Source organism: Aulonocara stuartgranti, assembly GCF_965226115.1.
Source record: "Aulonocara stuartgranti genome assembly, chromosome: 10".
NCBI classification, from domain to species: Eukaryota; Metazoa; Chordata; class Actinopteri; order Cichliformes; family Cichlidae; genus Aulonocara; species Aulonocara stuartgranti.
In genome coordinates, this window is record NC_138946.1 from 2,808,036 (window position 1) to 2,824,803 (window position 16,768).

The 16,768-nt window shown below is 44.0% G+C and overlaps 1 protein-coding gene across 1 annotated transcript in view; it reads left to right on the top strand.

Annotated features, from left to right (window-relative positions):
* Positions 1–1,318: 1,318 nt before the first annotated feature.
* The window catches only part of LOC309715044 (beta-galactoside alpha-2,6-sialyltransferase 1-like), a 29,414-nt gene continuing 13,964 nt past the window's right edge, over positions 1,319–16,768 (top strand). Inside the window, exons 1-5 of the mRNA XM_082547844.1 lie at positions 1,319–1,601; positions 2,137–2,221; positions 13,797–14,003; positions 14,733–15,095; positions 15,203–15,467. Of these exons, the coding sequence (XP_082403970.1) occupies positions 2,210–2,221; positions 13,797–14,003; positions 14,733–15,095; positions 15,203–15,467 (847 nt within the window). The 5' untranslated portion in view covers positions 1,319–1,601; positions 2,137–2,209. The remainder of the gene's footprint in view (positions 1,602–2,136; positions 2,222–13,796; positions 14,004–14,732; positions 15,096–15,202; positions 15,468–16,768) is intronic.

Here is a 16,768-nt window from a genome sequence, read left to right on the forward strand (position 1 = left end):
GGCACGACAAGTCATTCAGAATTAATAAAGCGAGAAGAGGAAGTCAGGTGATTAAAACTTCCCTTCAAAATAAAAACGCAGTTTCACATTAGAAACGTCTTTCACCTGTCAGAGGAGCAGGGTCAGCAGGACACCATATGCATTGGATGGGTAACCAATTATGTCACTCTGGTATTCACAAAAATCAACGAATCAATAACTAAAATTGTATAACAGCAGCAATAAAAGTGTAAAAATATCTATCTTAGATTGCAGAAGCAAATTGTCTGCACAGGCTAGGGTGACCAACCGTCCTCTTCTTTTGCACTTGTTGACTTGTAAAAGCATATAAAGACATTTTTTATTTCATAATTCATTAACCACACAGAGAAGGCATCGTCTAAATATGTTAACGTTTTCTTGAAGCAAACAGTATTTTTAAAGTTTTTAACGACTGGTCCAAGTGTCCTTTATGGAAATCAAAATATGGTCACCCGGGCTCATCAGTGTCCTCCTCAGTGATTATTGGTGATATTTTTGTTATCAGTTGTATATCAGCAGAATTCAGCTTAAAGGGGGACAGTGATTTATTGGGGAGCCTGGACCCTTGAGGTCCAGCTATAACCCCAGCACTGTGGGAGAGGAACGTTATGACCTACAAAACTAATGTTTAAGTATGCATGTGACACCAGTGACTGAAGAAGATGTTTCATTTATACAGCAGCCATCCCAAGGCAAGATCAAAGTACAGTTAAAGTAAAGACCCCACAGCACCAGACAGAGAAAACCACAATGATCAGATGATCCCTTAAAGCAGCACTTGGCAAGCACGGGGAAGAAGAGCTTCCCTGTGCCATAACTGCCATAACTGCAGAACCAGCTTCAGATATTGTCATTCATCACTTACATGTTTCAGATCATCAAAAAAATGCAATAAAATTACTTTTAACAAGGCTTGGCTGGATTTTTCCTCTTAATAAAGAAAAACATAAATCGAATTTGTTTTTACTTGGATTAGCTTTGTGTTAAATATATTAAAATGTATTTAATGATCTTAAAAAGTGTGACAAAAAGAAAAGCAAGGTATTGTCATGTACATCCTCTCTCACTTCTCTAAATCTGTTAAACTGGTAAATCTCTTCTTCAAGCTGTCTCACAGTTAATTTTAAGATTATGTTTCTTTCCGCAATTTTATGTATGTTCTACTAAACGTGCAATATTATTTTATTTATTTATTTCTAAATTATTTCTGTGAAAGTCTAAAAAGGTGCTATGTAACTTCCATACTAATTTACTTAAATGTATTATTTATGTTTGAAAATCTCACCGGAAATGCGCCGGTCGTGTCAGCGCTAGCTTGTTGCTCGATGCAGCAGCAGGAGCAGCCTGCATGGTGACCGTCACAGAGAAAGACAGTAGAAAAGAGAGGGGCTAAAACGAGAGAGGAGGACTCACCGCTCCCGGCCTCCGCTCATGCATGCGGACAGCGGCCTCGGACCGGACGGACGGACACCAGGACCGCGAATCACCGGAAACATGGCGGCGGGAACAACAAGCTGCTCGGAGCCTTAGCGTCCACAAATCAGAGGCAGGAGGCGAGCGGAGGAGCATCACCTATGCAGGTCACCTCAGACATCTCTCTCTGTTGATGTGTCTGTGCCGAGCCAATGCCCGGCATGTGCTACTGTATTTACTTTATTCTTGTCAGTCATTAATAATCTTGTGCTCTGTATCTACTCTGCAGCATCATCATTGAACCTCTTATTTTTCACACGTTTTTAAATGTCCTCCTTTCTTCCATCACTCTGATCTTGCTGTCCAACAGCAGCATCATGTGTCTGTCCTGGTGCCATCGTGAGTGAAGCAGACAGTAAAAGTGCTCCTGAGGCCTTTTAGTCCACAGTGCATTAATGCAGCAGTGATAACAGAACAAAGCAACGTGCTGCACATTTATCAGGAAGCTATCATAAAAACACAGTCTGACACGTTTATTATGAGTCTTTACTAAACTAGACTGCAGCTTAACATTTTATTTTTTGTTCTAACACGTTTGCTCCAGTTTCCTTCATTAAGAGTTTATTTTAGATAAACTGTGAAAGAAAGAGTGGACTGGATGTGTATGAACCCTGTGTTTACTGTATATATTCCTTTCCACAGAAGCAATGAGGTGAGCGCTGAAAGCAGCATCCTGTTTCAAACCATCAATACGATCAACGCACTAAGACGAGCCATGGCCTACAAGGTAATGTGCTCACTTCGCCCTCTCAGGTCATCTGCAGTGTTTGCTCTGAATCCTCCGAGCGATATAAATCCGTCCTCTCTGAGCCTGTGTTTGAAATCTCAGCCTCTCTGCGCTCAGAAACGTGTGCTTTGTGATGAAGCTGACTCACAGAGTCAGCAGTAGTACCAGCAGCAGATGCTGTGGGTGTCAAGTTTCATTCACACAGCTTCAGCTGCGCTGAGTATCAGTACAAACATCACAGGGGTGGCACAGCAGCTGTTATAGTAAACAGGAAGCAGCGCAGCAGCGAGGTGTTTCTTCACAAAGCAAAACCGTTTCTGCGTCTGCAGGATCGATCCATCGACCGTCAAACTGCACAAAAGTTCAGTAACCTTCAAACTATGACTGTAGAAGTACATGAAGATGTTAAGACCTTGATCTATGCCCTTCAAGTTTCATTGGAAGTCTGTCGTACTAATGAAGCTCAAATATGCAACATTAATTAAAAAAGGCCAGATTTCACCGTGCACCCTGTTTCCAACCAGCCGGGAACGTGTGAGGATTTTGCTCATTTAGAGTCAAACCAGTGAGTGCTGCGTTAAACTGCTGCGCCTGTGTTCAGTGAGGATTTCAGGAGATGTGATCTGAGGCGTAAATGTCCCACTGCAGCCGACCAATCAGCTGCTGTGCGCTGTGACGCCGCTGCCAACCTCCCTCAGCGGACGGATTAAAACACGCACCCGCCGGCCTTTTTAATCACGGGTAGTTTATGTGTTCATATCTCCTTGCATGACACACACACACGATTCTGCTCTCTGTGTGAGGAGCAGCTTGATTTTGTGATCTCGTGAAGAGAGAAGAGGCCATTTTGTGTCAGTCTTCACTTCCTGGCGTCTTTAAAGAGCCGTTTCAGCTCCAGAGTGAGTATCTTCTCAAAGATGCGTGTGTGTGGGGGGGATTTGTCTTAACATCTTTAATCAGATGCCCTATCACAACATCTGTTTGCAGTCAGCAGCACTAAACTGATGCTGCCTCCGTTCACGGGATCATGTTGGAGGCTGGATAAGCTGGTGACCTGCAGATGGACGAAGCCGCTCGGATGCAAAACGCCTCAGATGCTAAAAACTTTTTATTTAATAAAACCTAAAATGAGCAAATAAGGAAAATCATCAGATTATTATCACCAAATTATTTCACAATAAGAGCGTTTGTGGGAAAGCACCCACTGCTGTGGCGCTGACACCTCCAGCTTGATTTCTAAGTGCGAGTGAATGAAGGCTGTTTCTCGCCGAGCGGCTCGCACTGAAGACACGCTTCATAATTTGAAGTGAACGTGTTGAAACAAAGTGTGAGCACAGACAGATGCTACGTCCACACTAACTCGGATAGATTTAAAACGGTGTTTTCGTCTGAAAGCGCTCGGCGTCCACACGGCTGAAAATGCTTACGTTCCAGTCCTGCACATGAAACGCAAAAGCGAGTGAGAATCAAAGAGTTTGATCTGTAGCACGTACAGACTGATAATAACCTTTAATAGGGCTGTCAGAGCTGAGAGCAAACACAGCAACTGCTGCCCTCCGCTGTCGTAGTTTAATTGGTCATATGACTAACACGCGTCATCGTTTTCGAAAGTCTCCGTTTTCGCTGTCCACACTGCGACGTGAAAGCACCGTCTTCAAATGAAAGCGTTTTCCATCTCAGTGTGGACGGACAGAGAGGGCTGACGCAGAGACAGGCAACCATGTTCACACCTGATTCAGTTACCAATGAACTGTCACGTGTTAGCGCTGCCACCGGCTGCCGACCTGTCCAGATTTCATTTATTTATTCATAAAGCACGTTTAATAACAACAGGGAGCTGACCAAAGTGCTGCACAGAGTAACAGTTAAACAACGACAGGTAAGAAAATGAAAAGAAAATTAGGATAAAAGAATTGGTAACTCTCACACAGTTTCAAAAGCCAGAGTAAAAAACTATGTTTTAAGATGCGATTTAAAAAGAGTGACAGTTGGGGCCTTTCTAATGTGGAGAGGTAGATCGTTCCACATTTTCGGTGCCATAACCGCAAATGCCCGATCTCCTCTACGACCCATCCTAGACTTACGTAAGGTAAGGAGCAGGTGATCGCTTGATCGAAGGGCTCTAGACGGCGTATACAGCTGCAATAGGTCAGACAAATAGTCCGGTGCCTGGCCAATTAGCACTTTATTAGTCAAAAGTAAGATTTTGAATTTAATTCTAAAACGCACTGAAAGCCAATGAAGGGAATCAAGCACCGGAGTAATATGTTGGTGTTTCTTCACACGAGTCAAGAGGCGAGCTGCAGCAAGTTGGAGCCGGGCTGAGCTGGACTGACTGACACCCACATACAGTGAACTGCAGTGATCCAGCTGAGTTAAAACAAATGCATGAATTGCTTGTTCCAAGTTAATAAAAGATAAAAAAGATCTCACTTTGGATAGGAGCCTTAATTTAAAAAAGGACCGCTGGACAGCTGAATTAATTTGTTTCTCGAATGTAAGTTTGCTATCCAAGAACACCCCCAGGTTTTTTACATGTGTTTTAACAGCACATGTTAGGTTGCATAAGTCCAGATCTGGGTCATTGAAATTACAGCTCGGTCCAAAAATAATTACCTCAGTTTTATCCTCATTGAAGGTAAGAAAATCTGAGGACATCCAGGTTTTAACTTCATTGAGACATTTGATTCCATGGGCGTGGAGGTGTTTCTATTAAACCGAAGATAAATCTGGGTGTCGTCGGCATATGAGTGAAAGCAGATGTTATGCTTCCTAAAGATTAGGCCTAGGGGCAGCATGTAGATTGAAAAAAGCATTGGGCCTAATGTGGAACTCTGCGGGACACCACAAGTAAAAGGAGCTGGGGAAGAAATAAAATCATCAAGGCTCAGGGGAAAAGTCCTGTCGGAGAGGTACGACCTAAACCATTCCAAGCGGATACCTTTGATACCACATTGCTCCAGATCAGAATGCTGTGGTCAGCAGGATCAAAGGCTGCAGTTAAGTCTAGGAGCTGGAGCACAGCTAGGTCTCCTGAGTCAGTGATTAATAAAATATCATTAAGTATTTTTAGGAGGGCAGTTCCTGTGCTGTGGTGGGTTTTGAAGCCCGGCTGGAACTTCTCAAAGATATTATGACTATTTAGAAAGGTTTGTAGCTGCACTGGCTGCACTACAGCGTGCTTGTATCCAGCTGGTACCACTCCAGGGCTGAGACTATTAAAAATAGTTAAAATGTCGGGACCGACTACCTTAATAATCTTTTTTAGAAAATGGGTCGGGACTCCATCTGAAGGGCAGGATGATGTCTTTATGCTATTGCAAAGATCTTCCACCTGGTTAAGACATACAGCCTCAAACTGGTCAAAAGCAGTTGAGGAGGTATATGTTAATGAGACATTATACAGAGATGGGGTAGATGTAGATCGAAGCCTTTCTATCTTATTAATAAAAAAACTGCAAGAACCTATCGCAAGTTTCAGTGGAGCTATCTATATGGAGAGCGGGGGAGGTATTGAAGACCAAATCAATAACTGAGAAAAGAGAGAGGCCCCCCCCCCCCCCGCGACCCTGAAAAGGACAAGCGGAGGAGAATCCGGTTGTTCAGTGATGACGCGACGAATCCTACTTCCGGGTCTAAAGTAGTCTGCGTTTAATATGGCTTTTGTGTTGTTAACATGTTTAATGTTTTGTATTTTCTCTTATTTGATCTCAAAAAGCTCCTAAAACAGTCAGTGATCACTGTTGACCTCCCTCAGCTTTTATTACCACTAATCATTTATTTAAGCTCAGTTTTTAAAACCTTAGGATGTAACTACAGCCCAGCCCATGCAGCAGTATATGAATGACTAACCTCGTATTGTGGATGGATTATCTCAGTTGTTCTCCTGGCTGAAGTTTGGTCCTTTTACAGCATCCTGCCATGCGATTACATTTGTTCCTGACCACCGAGAACACTCACGTTAACTTTTATCGAGTGGAAAAAAGGTTAGCTTGTTTATATTATGCTAACATAGCTGTGTCGCTAGCGGTCACGTAGCACATCATTATATACCAGCTAGCCCAACTTCAGTAACCCTACAAACGTCCCTGCTGTTTAGTTTTCTGTCTTCATTTATGCTGGAAGTGATAACAGAGCTGTACGTTTTAATTTGTTTCCAAAACCCCGCAGTCAGGACATGCTATATTGTATTTAGATAGAAGCTAGCGAGCTAACTTCCTGCTAACTTCTAACTCCGTTAAATGTCATAAATTCCGTTTTCATGGATGCCTGGATGTTAAACTCAACTGTTACACCTGGTAGAGCAGAACGCTGATCATTTTATTAAAGATGAAAGACTTTAGACAGTTTTTAACTCTCAGTAATGCCATAGTGATCGTTTGATATATGGACCTGCAGCGGAGTTTAGACCCAGACACGGCTAGTGACGTCAGACTGAACAACCGGATAGATGGATAGAAATTTAAGCTGAGGTTATCGTGGGTGATGATGTACGACACAGCCTAGGACTGGTTGATATGACCCAAAATTCATATCTCGATATTCTTTAGCTGGATGGCGATATACGATATATATCTCGATATTTTTTTAAAGCCATAAAATAAGAACAAACAGAGAGTTTAGTCACACTGTGTCCCAGATGTCACACAGGCACTTTAATTAACATACAGCGTAGATGTACATGAAAAATTACTCAAAAATAAATGATCAGCATTTATTAAACAATAATGATCCGTAAATAAAAGAAAACAATGTTGTTTTTGTGCATAACAAAGAGCTCACAACTGTGCAGTCAAACTGTAAACTAACAGACGCTGAGCATAATAACAAAGGTTTCACAGCTGCTCTGTTCCCAACTTCTACTGCGTGACTGACAGCCTGGAGTTTGAAATCCTCTTCGTAACCACGGCGCTTACAGGTGCCATTTATGGTCCTTATAAACACACAATACGGTAATATTACGTTGAAGCACAGTACGTATCACTCCGCGAGGCTCCTCGGTAGCCGTAATGCTCCGACAATCCATCAAGCGGTGCGGCTTCGTAGCTTACCAAAGTCGTACTAAAACATTTATTGACAGATTGCTGAGCGCCGTGCACATAAAATCGGTTCGCGGTCATCAAGCACAACCAGAATTCATCCATAAGGTGCGCTGTCAACTTTTGAGAAAATGAAAGGATTCTAGGCTGTGCAGATGGCGTTAGCGCGGTTAGCTCGTTAACACGTTGACGCCGTCCAGCCCCACGCACGGGGCAATGCGCAGTAACTCGTTAACGGAGATTTGCCGTCTCCATCTTGTCGCTGCCTGCAGGTGAAGCGATGGGGGAGGAGGGGGAGTTGTGTTCAGTGAAGGATAGAGGCGAGGTCCAGTAACGTTGCGTAAAGACAAAAGTGGACAAAGAGAGGCAAACCTGCGGCTCCACAAGTATAATTATAACGTAACATAGATATAAAGATATAAAGGATATTGTCACAGCTCATATCTCGCATAAAAATATATCGATATTTTTAAAAAACACAGCCCTGCTTGCCCCAAGACGCCTCCTGCTGGTCATTGGCAGAAGGTTTGCCTGCGTGTGCGTCCTCAACTCTGCTGCTCCACCCACAAATTCATCCTCCTCACTAGTGAGGCGCCGTGTCAGAGGACGTAAGTCAGCTTTTCAATAGTCTAAGATTTGTTACTGAGAAGCACCGTTGCACAAATAATCAGCCAAAGGCAGGTTTTCTTACCTTTTGTCCTGAGTATAGCAACTATTGTGGCTATTTCCTTTTTTTTTGGATGCTATATTTCTTATTTCTTTTTCTAATATTTTCTCTAACAAACAGAAAGCAGCCTTTCAAACGGAACAAGTTTACTGCACACAGCTGTAGTCCCTCGGGCATCGCCTGCCCCTGAGACATCAGAACAGGAAGAAGTTGTCAACACGAAAATAAAATTAAATTTAATAACAATCTCATAATGATGATAATACTGATTTAAAGCATTAACCCGACACTGTCAGAGCACTTTGTGTGCTTTTATTCCTGCATGCTAAGATCAGTGGAACTGATGTAACGCACATCTGATTGGTTATTGTTACGTGTGGTCTGAACAGGATGTTGTGATCAGCATTTAGTGCTGCTGAGTCTCAGTCTGCTTGCCGGCGTTATTAGAGGCGCTGAAGAGCTCGTGATTAGACGTGTTGGAACGTCTTTTCAAAAAAGTAAGATGGTTTTTATCTCTTTACTAAAAATCATCATTTCAGGAGATGTTGTTGGTAGACTTGTACTAATTTTGTGTGTGTGTGTGTGTGTGTGTGTGTGTGTGTGTGTGTGTGTGTGTGTGTGTGTGTGTTAGACCTAATGATTTATCGATAGAGCTGTGCGATATGACCAAAATCTCATATCCCGATATAAGAATTCTATCGTCCGATAACGATATAAATCACTAAAATGTAACATTTTCTGTAAACTCTGTGAATCTCTGGCAGCTCGACTTGCGGGAAGTGTTTCCAGCTGGGCGTCATGTAGCTGGAGTCGAGTGTTTTAACCGATGCATGAAACGATACATTTTTAGACATAAGTTGTAACGGCCGCCGTTTCCTTTGTGAGTATTTATTACACGGCGTGCTGCGGGGAAAAGCCTGTTCTAACGTTTGAGTCTAAGGTTTATTTTTTAGCACCTGGCGGCTCTTTTTTTACTTCTCATCCGTAAATAATCTGCATCTTTCACATGATTCAGTTTATTTTGAAAAGTCTCAACAGGATCTTGAGCTTTATTGTGAAAGGTTTATGTGGAAAATAAACAAGCGGACACGCGATGGTTTTACCGTCCTTGTTGCTAACGACAACGCATACACACAGGCGCTTGTCCGTCCGTAGTGTGGTTATATTAAATATACGAGAAAGAGAGAACTTTAAGAAACTAATATAGCCACGACAGTGACCATCAAAATAATGAAAACATATTGCCGTAAACAGTTTATTTTGCGACACCATGAAACAAACGATAGCGTAAAATGAAACGATAGACGTTTTTATATCGTCATCTGATATATATCGTTATATCGAACAGCCCCATTTATCGATTTATTTATTAATGATCAAAAAACAACTACACTACACACTAACTACACACAGCAAACACCTTCAGTGTTGCTCACATCTCTAAACTCGCTCTCGCTGTCTTGACCACAGCTTTCTCCTCTTCCTGAGAAACAAACTGTGACGTGTCGCCGTGTAGTTTGTTTGATTGGTTGAAACGGTGCAGGCGGCCTGCTCTGCTGTAAACGAATGACGTATCAGTGGCGGGACTATGACGCAGGATTTGGGATTATTCACTAACTCTGGAATTAATCCTGGATTTTCTGTGCTGCCTGTCGGGTTTATTTTATTAGAGGAGACGCCATAAACTCAAAGTACAAATGTCTTTCAGATTTATTATTCAGTTAAGTGTTTGATAGGGCTGCCACAATTAGTCGACTAGTCACGATTACGTCGACTATCAAAATCGTCGATGACTGATTTAATAGTCGACGCGTCGTTTGAAGCTTTGTAAGATCCCAAAAGACGCAGGAATAAGTAGCAGGATTTAAGAGTGTAATAACGGACTGAAACAGAAGATGGCAGCACTGCATGTACAAGGATGCCAGCTGCCGTTAAACCCCGAAGAAGAAGAAGAAGCAGCTGTGTCCCAGAATTCATAGCGCGGCCCAGCTCAGTTTCCAACAATGGCGGCAGCTAGTTAGTTTTAATGTTACTCTTATTATTCTTTCTGGGTCACAAAATAAACGTTTAACATATTTTCAGGCGAGATGCTGCTGGTGCAATCCCATATGGAAAAGATATTTATAAATCTTATAAAGTTTGTATCTGTCTTGTGTGAAACTTGTATGAAAAGCATATAAGAGTGAAAACAGATATAAGATCCCTTGAAAAATTATATAATGAAACTTGTATGTTTTGGATACTTACTAAAACAACATATGAAAGTAATGAGAAAGTGGCCACTTTCATGAGTAAATCATAGAAGTTTTTACTATTTCTTTTCCATATGGGATAAGCTGTATGTCCAATGGATGATGATCTGATTAGTCGACTAATCGCAAAAATAATCGGTGACTAGTTGACTATCCAAATAATCGTTTGTGGCAGCCCTACTTACAACAACAAGTGTACCCTCAGGAAGATTGCAACAGCAGTCACTGGTGATGTTTAGCAACAGTTTGGCAGCATGGATGAGACGGTCATGTTGATAAAATATGCAAAACCAGAGATATGAATGATTGAGCTCAACAGAAATATGGAAAAGTCAGACCTACTAAAAAGGCTGATTAACAGAAGGACTTTCATTCCCTGCAGCAAAGCTCATCTGTAATGAAATACACAAATTATCATTTATCATATCATATATCATTTATTAGTCAACTATAAGTTAAACATTGCTGGTATGGTTCAGTGACTGAATCACTTCTGTTGCAACAAATCAACAGAAACAAAGACAGGGCTAAAATGTCACAGTTGCAGGAACCTGAACGAATTATTTCAAATGAAAAAACAAACTTTTTTGTTCAGTTTAGTTTTAGTTTTAGTCCTACTGACCAATCAGTTATCAGAAAAACAGCCCCTCGACTCCTGAACATCGCTCAGACATCAGAGTGTGGAGAGAGCGAGGCTCTGAAGTCGCTAAAGCTGCGCGGAGCGTCGGCGTGTTACTTCAGACAGCGTGACAGCGGTCAGAAGAGTGAAGTCTGATTATTGGCGTCATGTGACAGAATGTCAGTCTCAGACGTGCAGCGTTTACACTTCTGGACTGTCAGTGTGGTCGTTTTGCTCCACGCCTGCACAAATCAACCACATCGAGGTGAAAGATGGACACAGCTCGATGTTAGCAGACTTTAGTAAACCAGCTCCTCTCTGGTCTTACTGAGCGAAGGCCATGAAGAGGTCACACCCCAAACACGTCCTGTAAAAAAACAAAAACAACAGAGCTTGTTCGTGACTTTCAGCGTGACTCGAGGCGTGCTCGCAAAAGTCTGTGACGAGTCTGACACTGTTGTAAAGACTCACCTTTCAGCACACTCTCTTCACCAGATGCTCCTTTTTTCTTTTCCTGACCTTTGCCTGTGTGTGGTGGTTGCCCTGAGCAACTTCATACTGAGTTATGAATGTTAAACTTCACCACAACCTTCGGTGTCCATCACTTCCAAAGTGTAGCATTTTGAAAGCTGATGGTTCTTCTTTGATGCATGCATCATTTGTAAGCTGCTTCCTCGTGTTTGTCTCTGTGGTGTGAGTGGGCACAATAGTCTCCTTTTACGAGGCTAAATCGCCGTGGTAACTGACACCGAACACATCACCTGGTCAGGAGCTGGTGATGTGCAGAGCGAAGAACCAAGAGTCAACTGGATTGCAGTGTGACTGAAGCATGCATGGAATCATTTGGTGATTTAGAAGATGTGTAAATGTTTTTATAGTCTGATCTGCTGCTGGAAACCTGATCAATCAGATTAATTTCACTTTGATCGGCGACAAGCTGAAGTGATTTCCACGTCTTCTTTTTCAGGCTGTGGCACAGTTAGAAGACTTAACTTCAGGACTTTGTTTCTTTCCACCATCCTTTTTGTATTTTTGGTATCTGGATTGTTTTGAGGACCTTCTGTGTGAACCAGCTTTTTATTAGCACCTCGTGCTTTGGTTGATTTTTATGTTCATCCAGTTTGTTTCTTCTCCCGACCTTTATTAGGTTTTTTAGCCAAATGTTTTGTTCCACATTTTTATTTGTAGCTCTGTTTTTGTGTGTTGCGTTCTTCTGTCAGTTTAAACTCGTGAGATTCTTCCCAGACGCCTTAACGCCCACTCACATTCTGGGCCATCTGACTTCAGGAAATCACATGATAGGGTGGGGCCAGGTTTCACAATGAGCTTACCCGAAACTCTGGCTGATTGTGACCCACACCCGTTTTCACACCTCGGCTCATGTGGTTAGGTAGAGGATCATCAGGAAACTCCCACTGGGTTTAAATCTGGGACTCTCCACCATTTGACCCTAGAGCTGAAGAAGCTTCTGGGATGAGAGGTGAAACATCTTCAAGCAACTTAAAGAAGTCCAGACGCTTTTCTTTCCAAGCTCCTTAGACTACGATGACCTGGATGACTGAGAACCTTCAGACATATTTGTGAACACTAAAAATTAGTTTTATTGTCTCAAGTGACAGAAAAGCATCAGCTACAGTCAGCTGTGAAGATTAGCAGAGATTAACTGAACAGTCACGAAACAATAAATTGATATTGTCTTAATTTCATGTGTGAAATTTCTTAAACAACACTGACGGAGCCGTTACAGGAAGCTGAGCTCTGTGCGTTCTCATCAGCTGCTGTAATGAAAGCTCGCTGAATTCTCCCGATACTGAACATGAAATGTGCCGCACCCTCACCCCGTCATTTATAAGCTGACCCACTGTGTGTACAGCGTCTCTTTATGTCTGTCTCCATGTTGGTTGAGTGTGGAGTGAGTGCATATGAGAGCATGAGGGTGGGAATGGATGTTTGTATCTGTGTGTGCCTGTATGTCTGTGTCTATATGTCAGGTTGGGTATCAGACGCCACCTCTCTGGGGACACCTCAGGCCCTCCAAGGTTTGGAGGCCTATCTCCACCCACCACCACTTCCCCTGCCGGTGGCGGACTCCCTCAGGTGTCGGTGTGTTGGTGGTTCTTTGTATCTGGGGGTGGGCGTCCGGGTACACACCGGCTCACTCCTTGGCGGCCGCTTGTCGGGGCCTGGGGCCTGGGGCTCGCTTGGGCCCCTTTGGAGGTGGGGTGCCCCCGGCCTCTCGGCCTGGGGCTCGGTCACTCAGGCACAGCTGGGGGCCGGCGGAGCTCACGGGCGCGTCACTGCAACTCCCCCTGACTTCTGCTCCGCGGCTGCTGGGCGAGCCCTCATCTGGGACTCTCCTCAGCTCTTACTGGGACAGTGGCGCGGCTGCCCCTCTGTTGGTCTTCCATGGTCTCTTGTGTTCTGGGGGCCTCTGGATGTCTGGAGTTTTGATCTCCTCCATACCCGCTTCACACCCTGGAGGACGGGGCTGTGGCCCCCCCACACTCCCTAGCAGATCATTACATGGAGAAACCTTTGGAATGCAAGCATGCTGATCCACACAGGTATGCACACATGGGTATTCACAGACGCGGACTAAAGCTTTCTTGGCTGCTGCCTCAAAGCACACTGTGCGCTGTCTATCTTGCGTGCTGCACAATATCGTTTATTATTTAGTAAATATTGATATCTATGACTAGCTAGTTTATTGTGATGGTGCTTTGTTTTCTCTATTATTATGTTGCTCTTTGTTGTTTGCTGTCTCCTCTGTTTGTTTTTTTTGTTTGTTTGTTTTTTTCTCCATACAGGTGACCCAGGAGTTCTTTTTTTTTTTCTCTCTCTCTTCCCCCCCTTCTCACCGTCTCTTCTCCCCTTTGGTTTTCTTTCTTTCTCTCCCCCTCTCTCTCTCATTCATTCCCCCTGTCCTATTTATTAAAAAAAAAAAAAAAAAAAAGCTGACCCACTGCTTCAAAGTAAAACATTCATTCTGTCTTTGCAGATACCCGGGGCAGCGATGGACAGAGTCAGCCTGCTGTGGCGTCTGAGGCGGCGGGCTCGCCGCGGCGTGCTCTGCATGACCTTCTTCTGCATCTCCATGGCTCTGCTCTACGCCATCTGTGCTGAAAACAGCGTGCCCGTCACCGACGCCATCTTTGGCGTCCGGGCACGAACCCGCGCGCAGCCTCATGCGCACAATGTCATCAAGGTGCGAAAAGTTTAACCACAACCGGAAACATTTCATTGAATAGTTTCTATTCAACCCACAGCAAAACTACATCAAGGAAAACAAAGTTTTAAATTCAGGTGAAAAATGAAATTTGGCAAGAAAACAAACAAACACGCACTGTGCAAAAGTCTTGAGCCACCCCTTGTTTCTAGATATTTTGCTTCCAAGCAGCCAGATGTTTTAAAGTGTTGTTCCTACACATAAGAACAACTTTTATTAGCAGACTGTCACAAAAACACATCATTTGTTCTCATTTCTTTGGTTAAATATCAAAAAGTCTCAAAGGCAATACTGTGTTCGCACCGACAAGCTGATTCCCAAACTCAGTGAGTGGAGGCCAGAAGAAGACGCAGCAGACCTAAAAACAACTACAGCTGAACAGTATCTGAAAGTCATGTCCTTAGAAGACCTGACACAGAACCACAGAGAAGCATCTGGCACGTCAGTCGGCGCTCTGCTGTTCCCTGAACCAATCAGAAATAGCCTCAAGGCCAAAACCAGGGTTTAGTGGTCCAGCTTTCGTTCTCTCCATCGTCATATTTAAGGTGTTGCAGCTGCGCTCCAGCGAGAGGAAGCTACAGGCTCGATGCTTGAGCTGGTGTCAAGCACCACCTGAAAGTCTGCACCACTTCCTGAGGGGGAAGAAACGAACAGACTTGAGTTATTTTTGGTGAATCACAATAATGTTGATGCTGCTGATTCCCACAGGTGCTGCGAGGTGGAGCCAAGCCCATGTACACGGACCCTCAGAAGCTCCCGGGCGTCATCCCAGGCGACCCTCGCCGTCCGATCCCCATCCTGTCCTCGTCCAACCACAGCCACGAAGCCAGGGATTCGTCGTCGAAGCGGAAACAGCGGGAGCCCCCGGGGTTTTTCAGCCGGCTGCTGCCGCGCCCCTTCACGCGAGCGCTGGAGACCCTGTTCGGGGGCCGGCGGAAGGGCGAGCTGAGCGGCAGAGGCAGCGACGCCGAGTTCTTCGGGCCTAACGGGCTTTTGGGAGAGGTGTGGGACGACGAGATGTCCAGCAGCATGCTGGGGACCAGGATGAAGAAGGTGGTGCAGAACTACCAGGTGAGTCGTGGACCAGTGACGCAGCGTCTACAAGTTACATGCAGGCTAAGTCCAGATTTATATGGACTGACGCGCTCCTCCCTCCATGTTTCTGGTGTTTCTGTCAGGCGATGAACAAATACGGAGTCGAGCTGTCGGGCCCCGGCGGCGTCTCTGGCACGCCGAAGCTGAGCGGTCCCGAGCTTCTCTGCCAACTGAAGGACAAAGTAGAGGTCGCGACTTTGACCCCTGACCTCCAGCCCTTCTCCTTGCTGCCCTGGGCCACCCAGCTGCCTCCGCAGCAGCTGACCTCTGACCTCGGACCCTACAAGAGCTGTGCTGTGGTGTCATCGGCGGGTTCACTGCGCTACTCTGGGCTGGGCAAAGAGATCGGTGAGACATTTAACCCTTTAACCCTTTAAGACCTACCATAGAACCAAGTCCACCAGAGCTTATATTATATTTTTACCTGCTGTGGAGCCATTTTTGGGTGGCGTGCCCGCTCCGATCGGCTGTAAAGGGTTAAAGCCGGTCGGAGCGGGCACGCTTTGTTTTGCGTAACTATTTTTAAATCCCGGTAGCTCTGCAACCACGTGAGCTAGCACAATAATTTTTTTGCATATGAAACCGGAGGAGTTGTACTTACATCTGATGCCATCAGCTTGTCCTCGGTCACAGTTTCCTTCCACATATAGCTTTGCAAAAACTGCATAAAAACATAACAAGAACATAATATTCCAGAAACACGCTTTGCCGATCCGATCAGCTGTTCATAACACTTCCTATGTCCATCAGCGCGAACTATCGCATGTCCGCCATGACCTGCCCGAAACCGGAAGTGACGTCATTTTTGCGGAAATGTAGTTTTTTACCATCAGGGCCTCATGAGCCTATACTGGTGTTTTTAAAAGTTATCTTTGACTTTATGACTTTCTGTGTCATTTCTGGGATGCTGAGGACTCATATTGCACTGCTGGAAATAGTTTATTTTGATGCACATGCTGCTTTTTTTGCAAATTTGCAGTATAATATTTCGTTTTTCCTGCAGTGTATAAAAATTGGTGTATTTCAAAAATAAAACTATGAAGACACTCAAAATTAATTTCCTGTGGTGGGAAACTATTTTGTGCAACTTTTTTGTATTTACAGTTTTGAGGGATAAACCTCTTAAATTTCTCTAACTAGAAATATATGTTAAGAAAGCAAAAACAATTTAAAATTTTTTTGTAGTTTATTGCACTTTTTTGCAATTTATGTAATTACTATGCACTTAATGCAGACATATTATTAAAATCTGGGCTATAATGGTTGTATTGATGTATATCAACTTGAAATGCTCCCATAAATTCCAGTGCGCATGCGCCAACCAGCGTGCAGCCTGTTACAGTCGCTCCTGCTTTTCTCTTAGTTTAGCTCTTTTTTCTTACGTATTCTTTTTTTTTTCTGACTTGTATTTTCCTCCGCTTTCTATCTCTTACTCAATCATGTGGATTGAGAGAGTTTTTGTTCTTCTGGTGGCCGTGGAACTGTTACTTTTATCATGGAACGGGACCGCGGCACATCTCCTACACGCACGGACTGTTTACTCCAGAGATCAGCTGATCGCCCTGATGCCGGCCGGCTCGCTGGCCAGGCCCGCAGAAGTACCAGCTGAAATTTGGAGGAAAACACATCGGGGATGCAGAGGTCAAGGA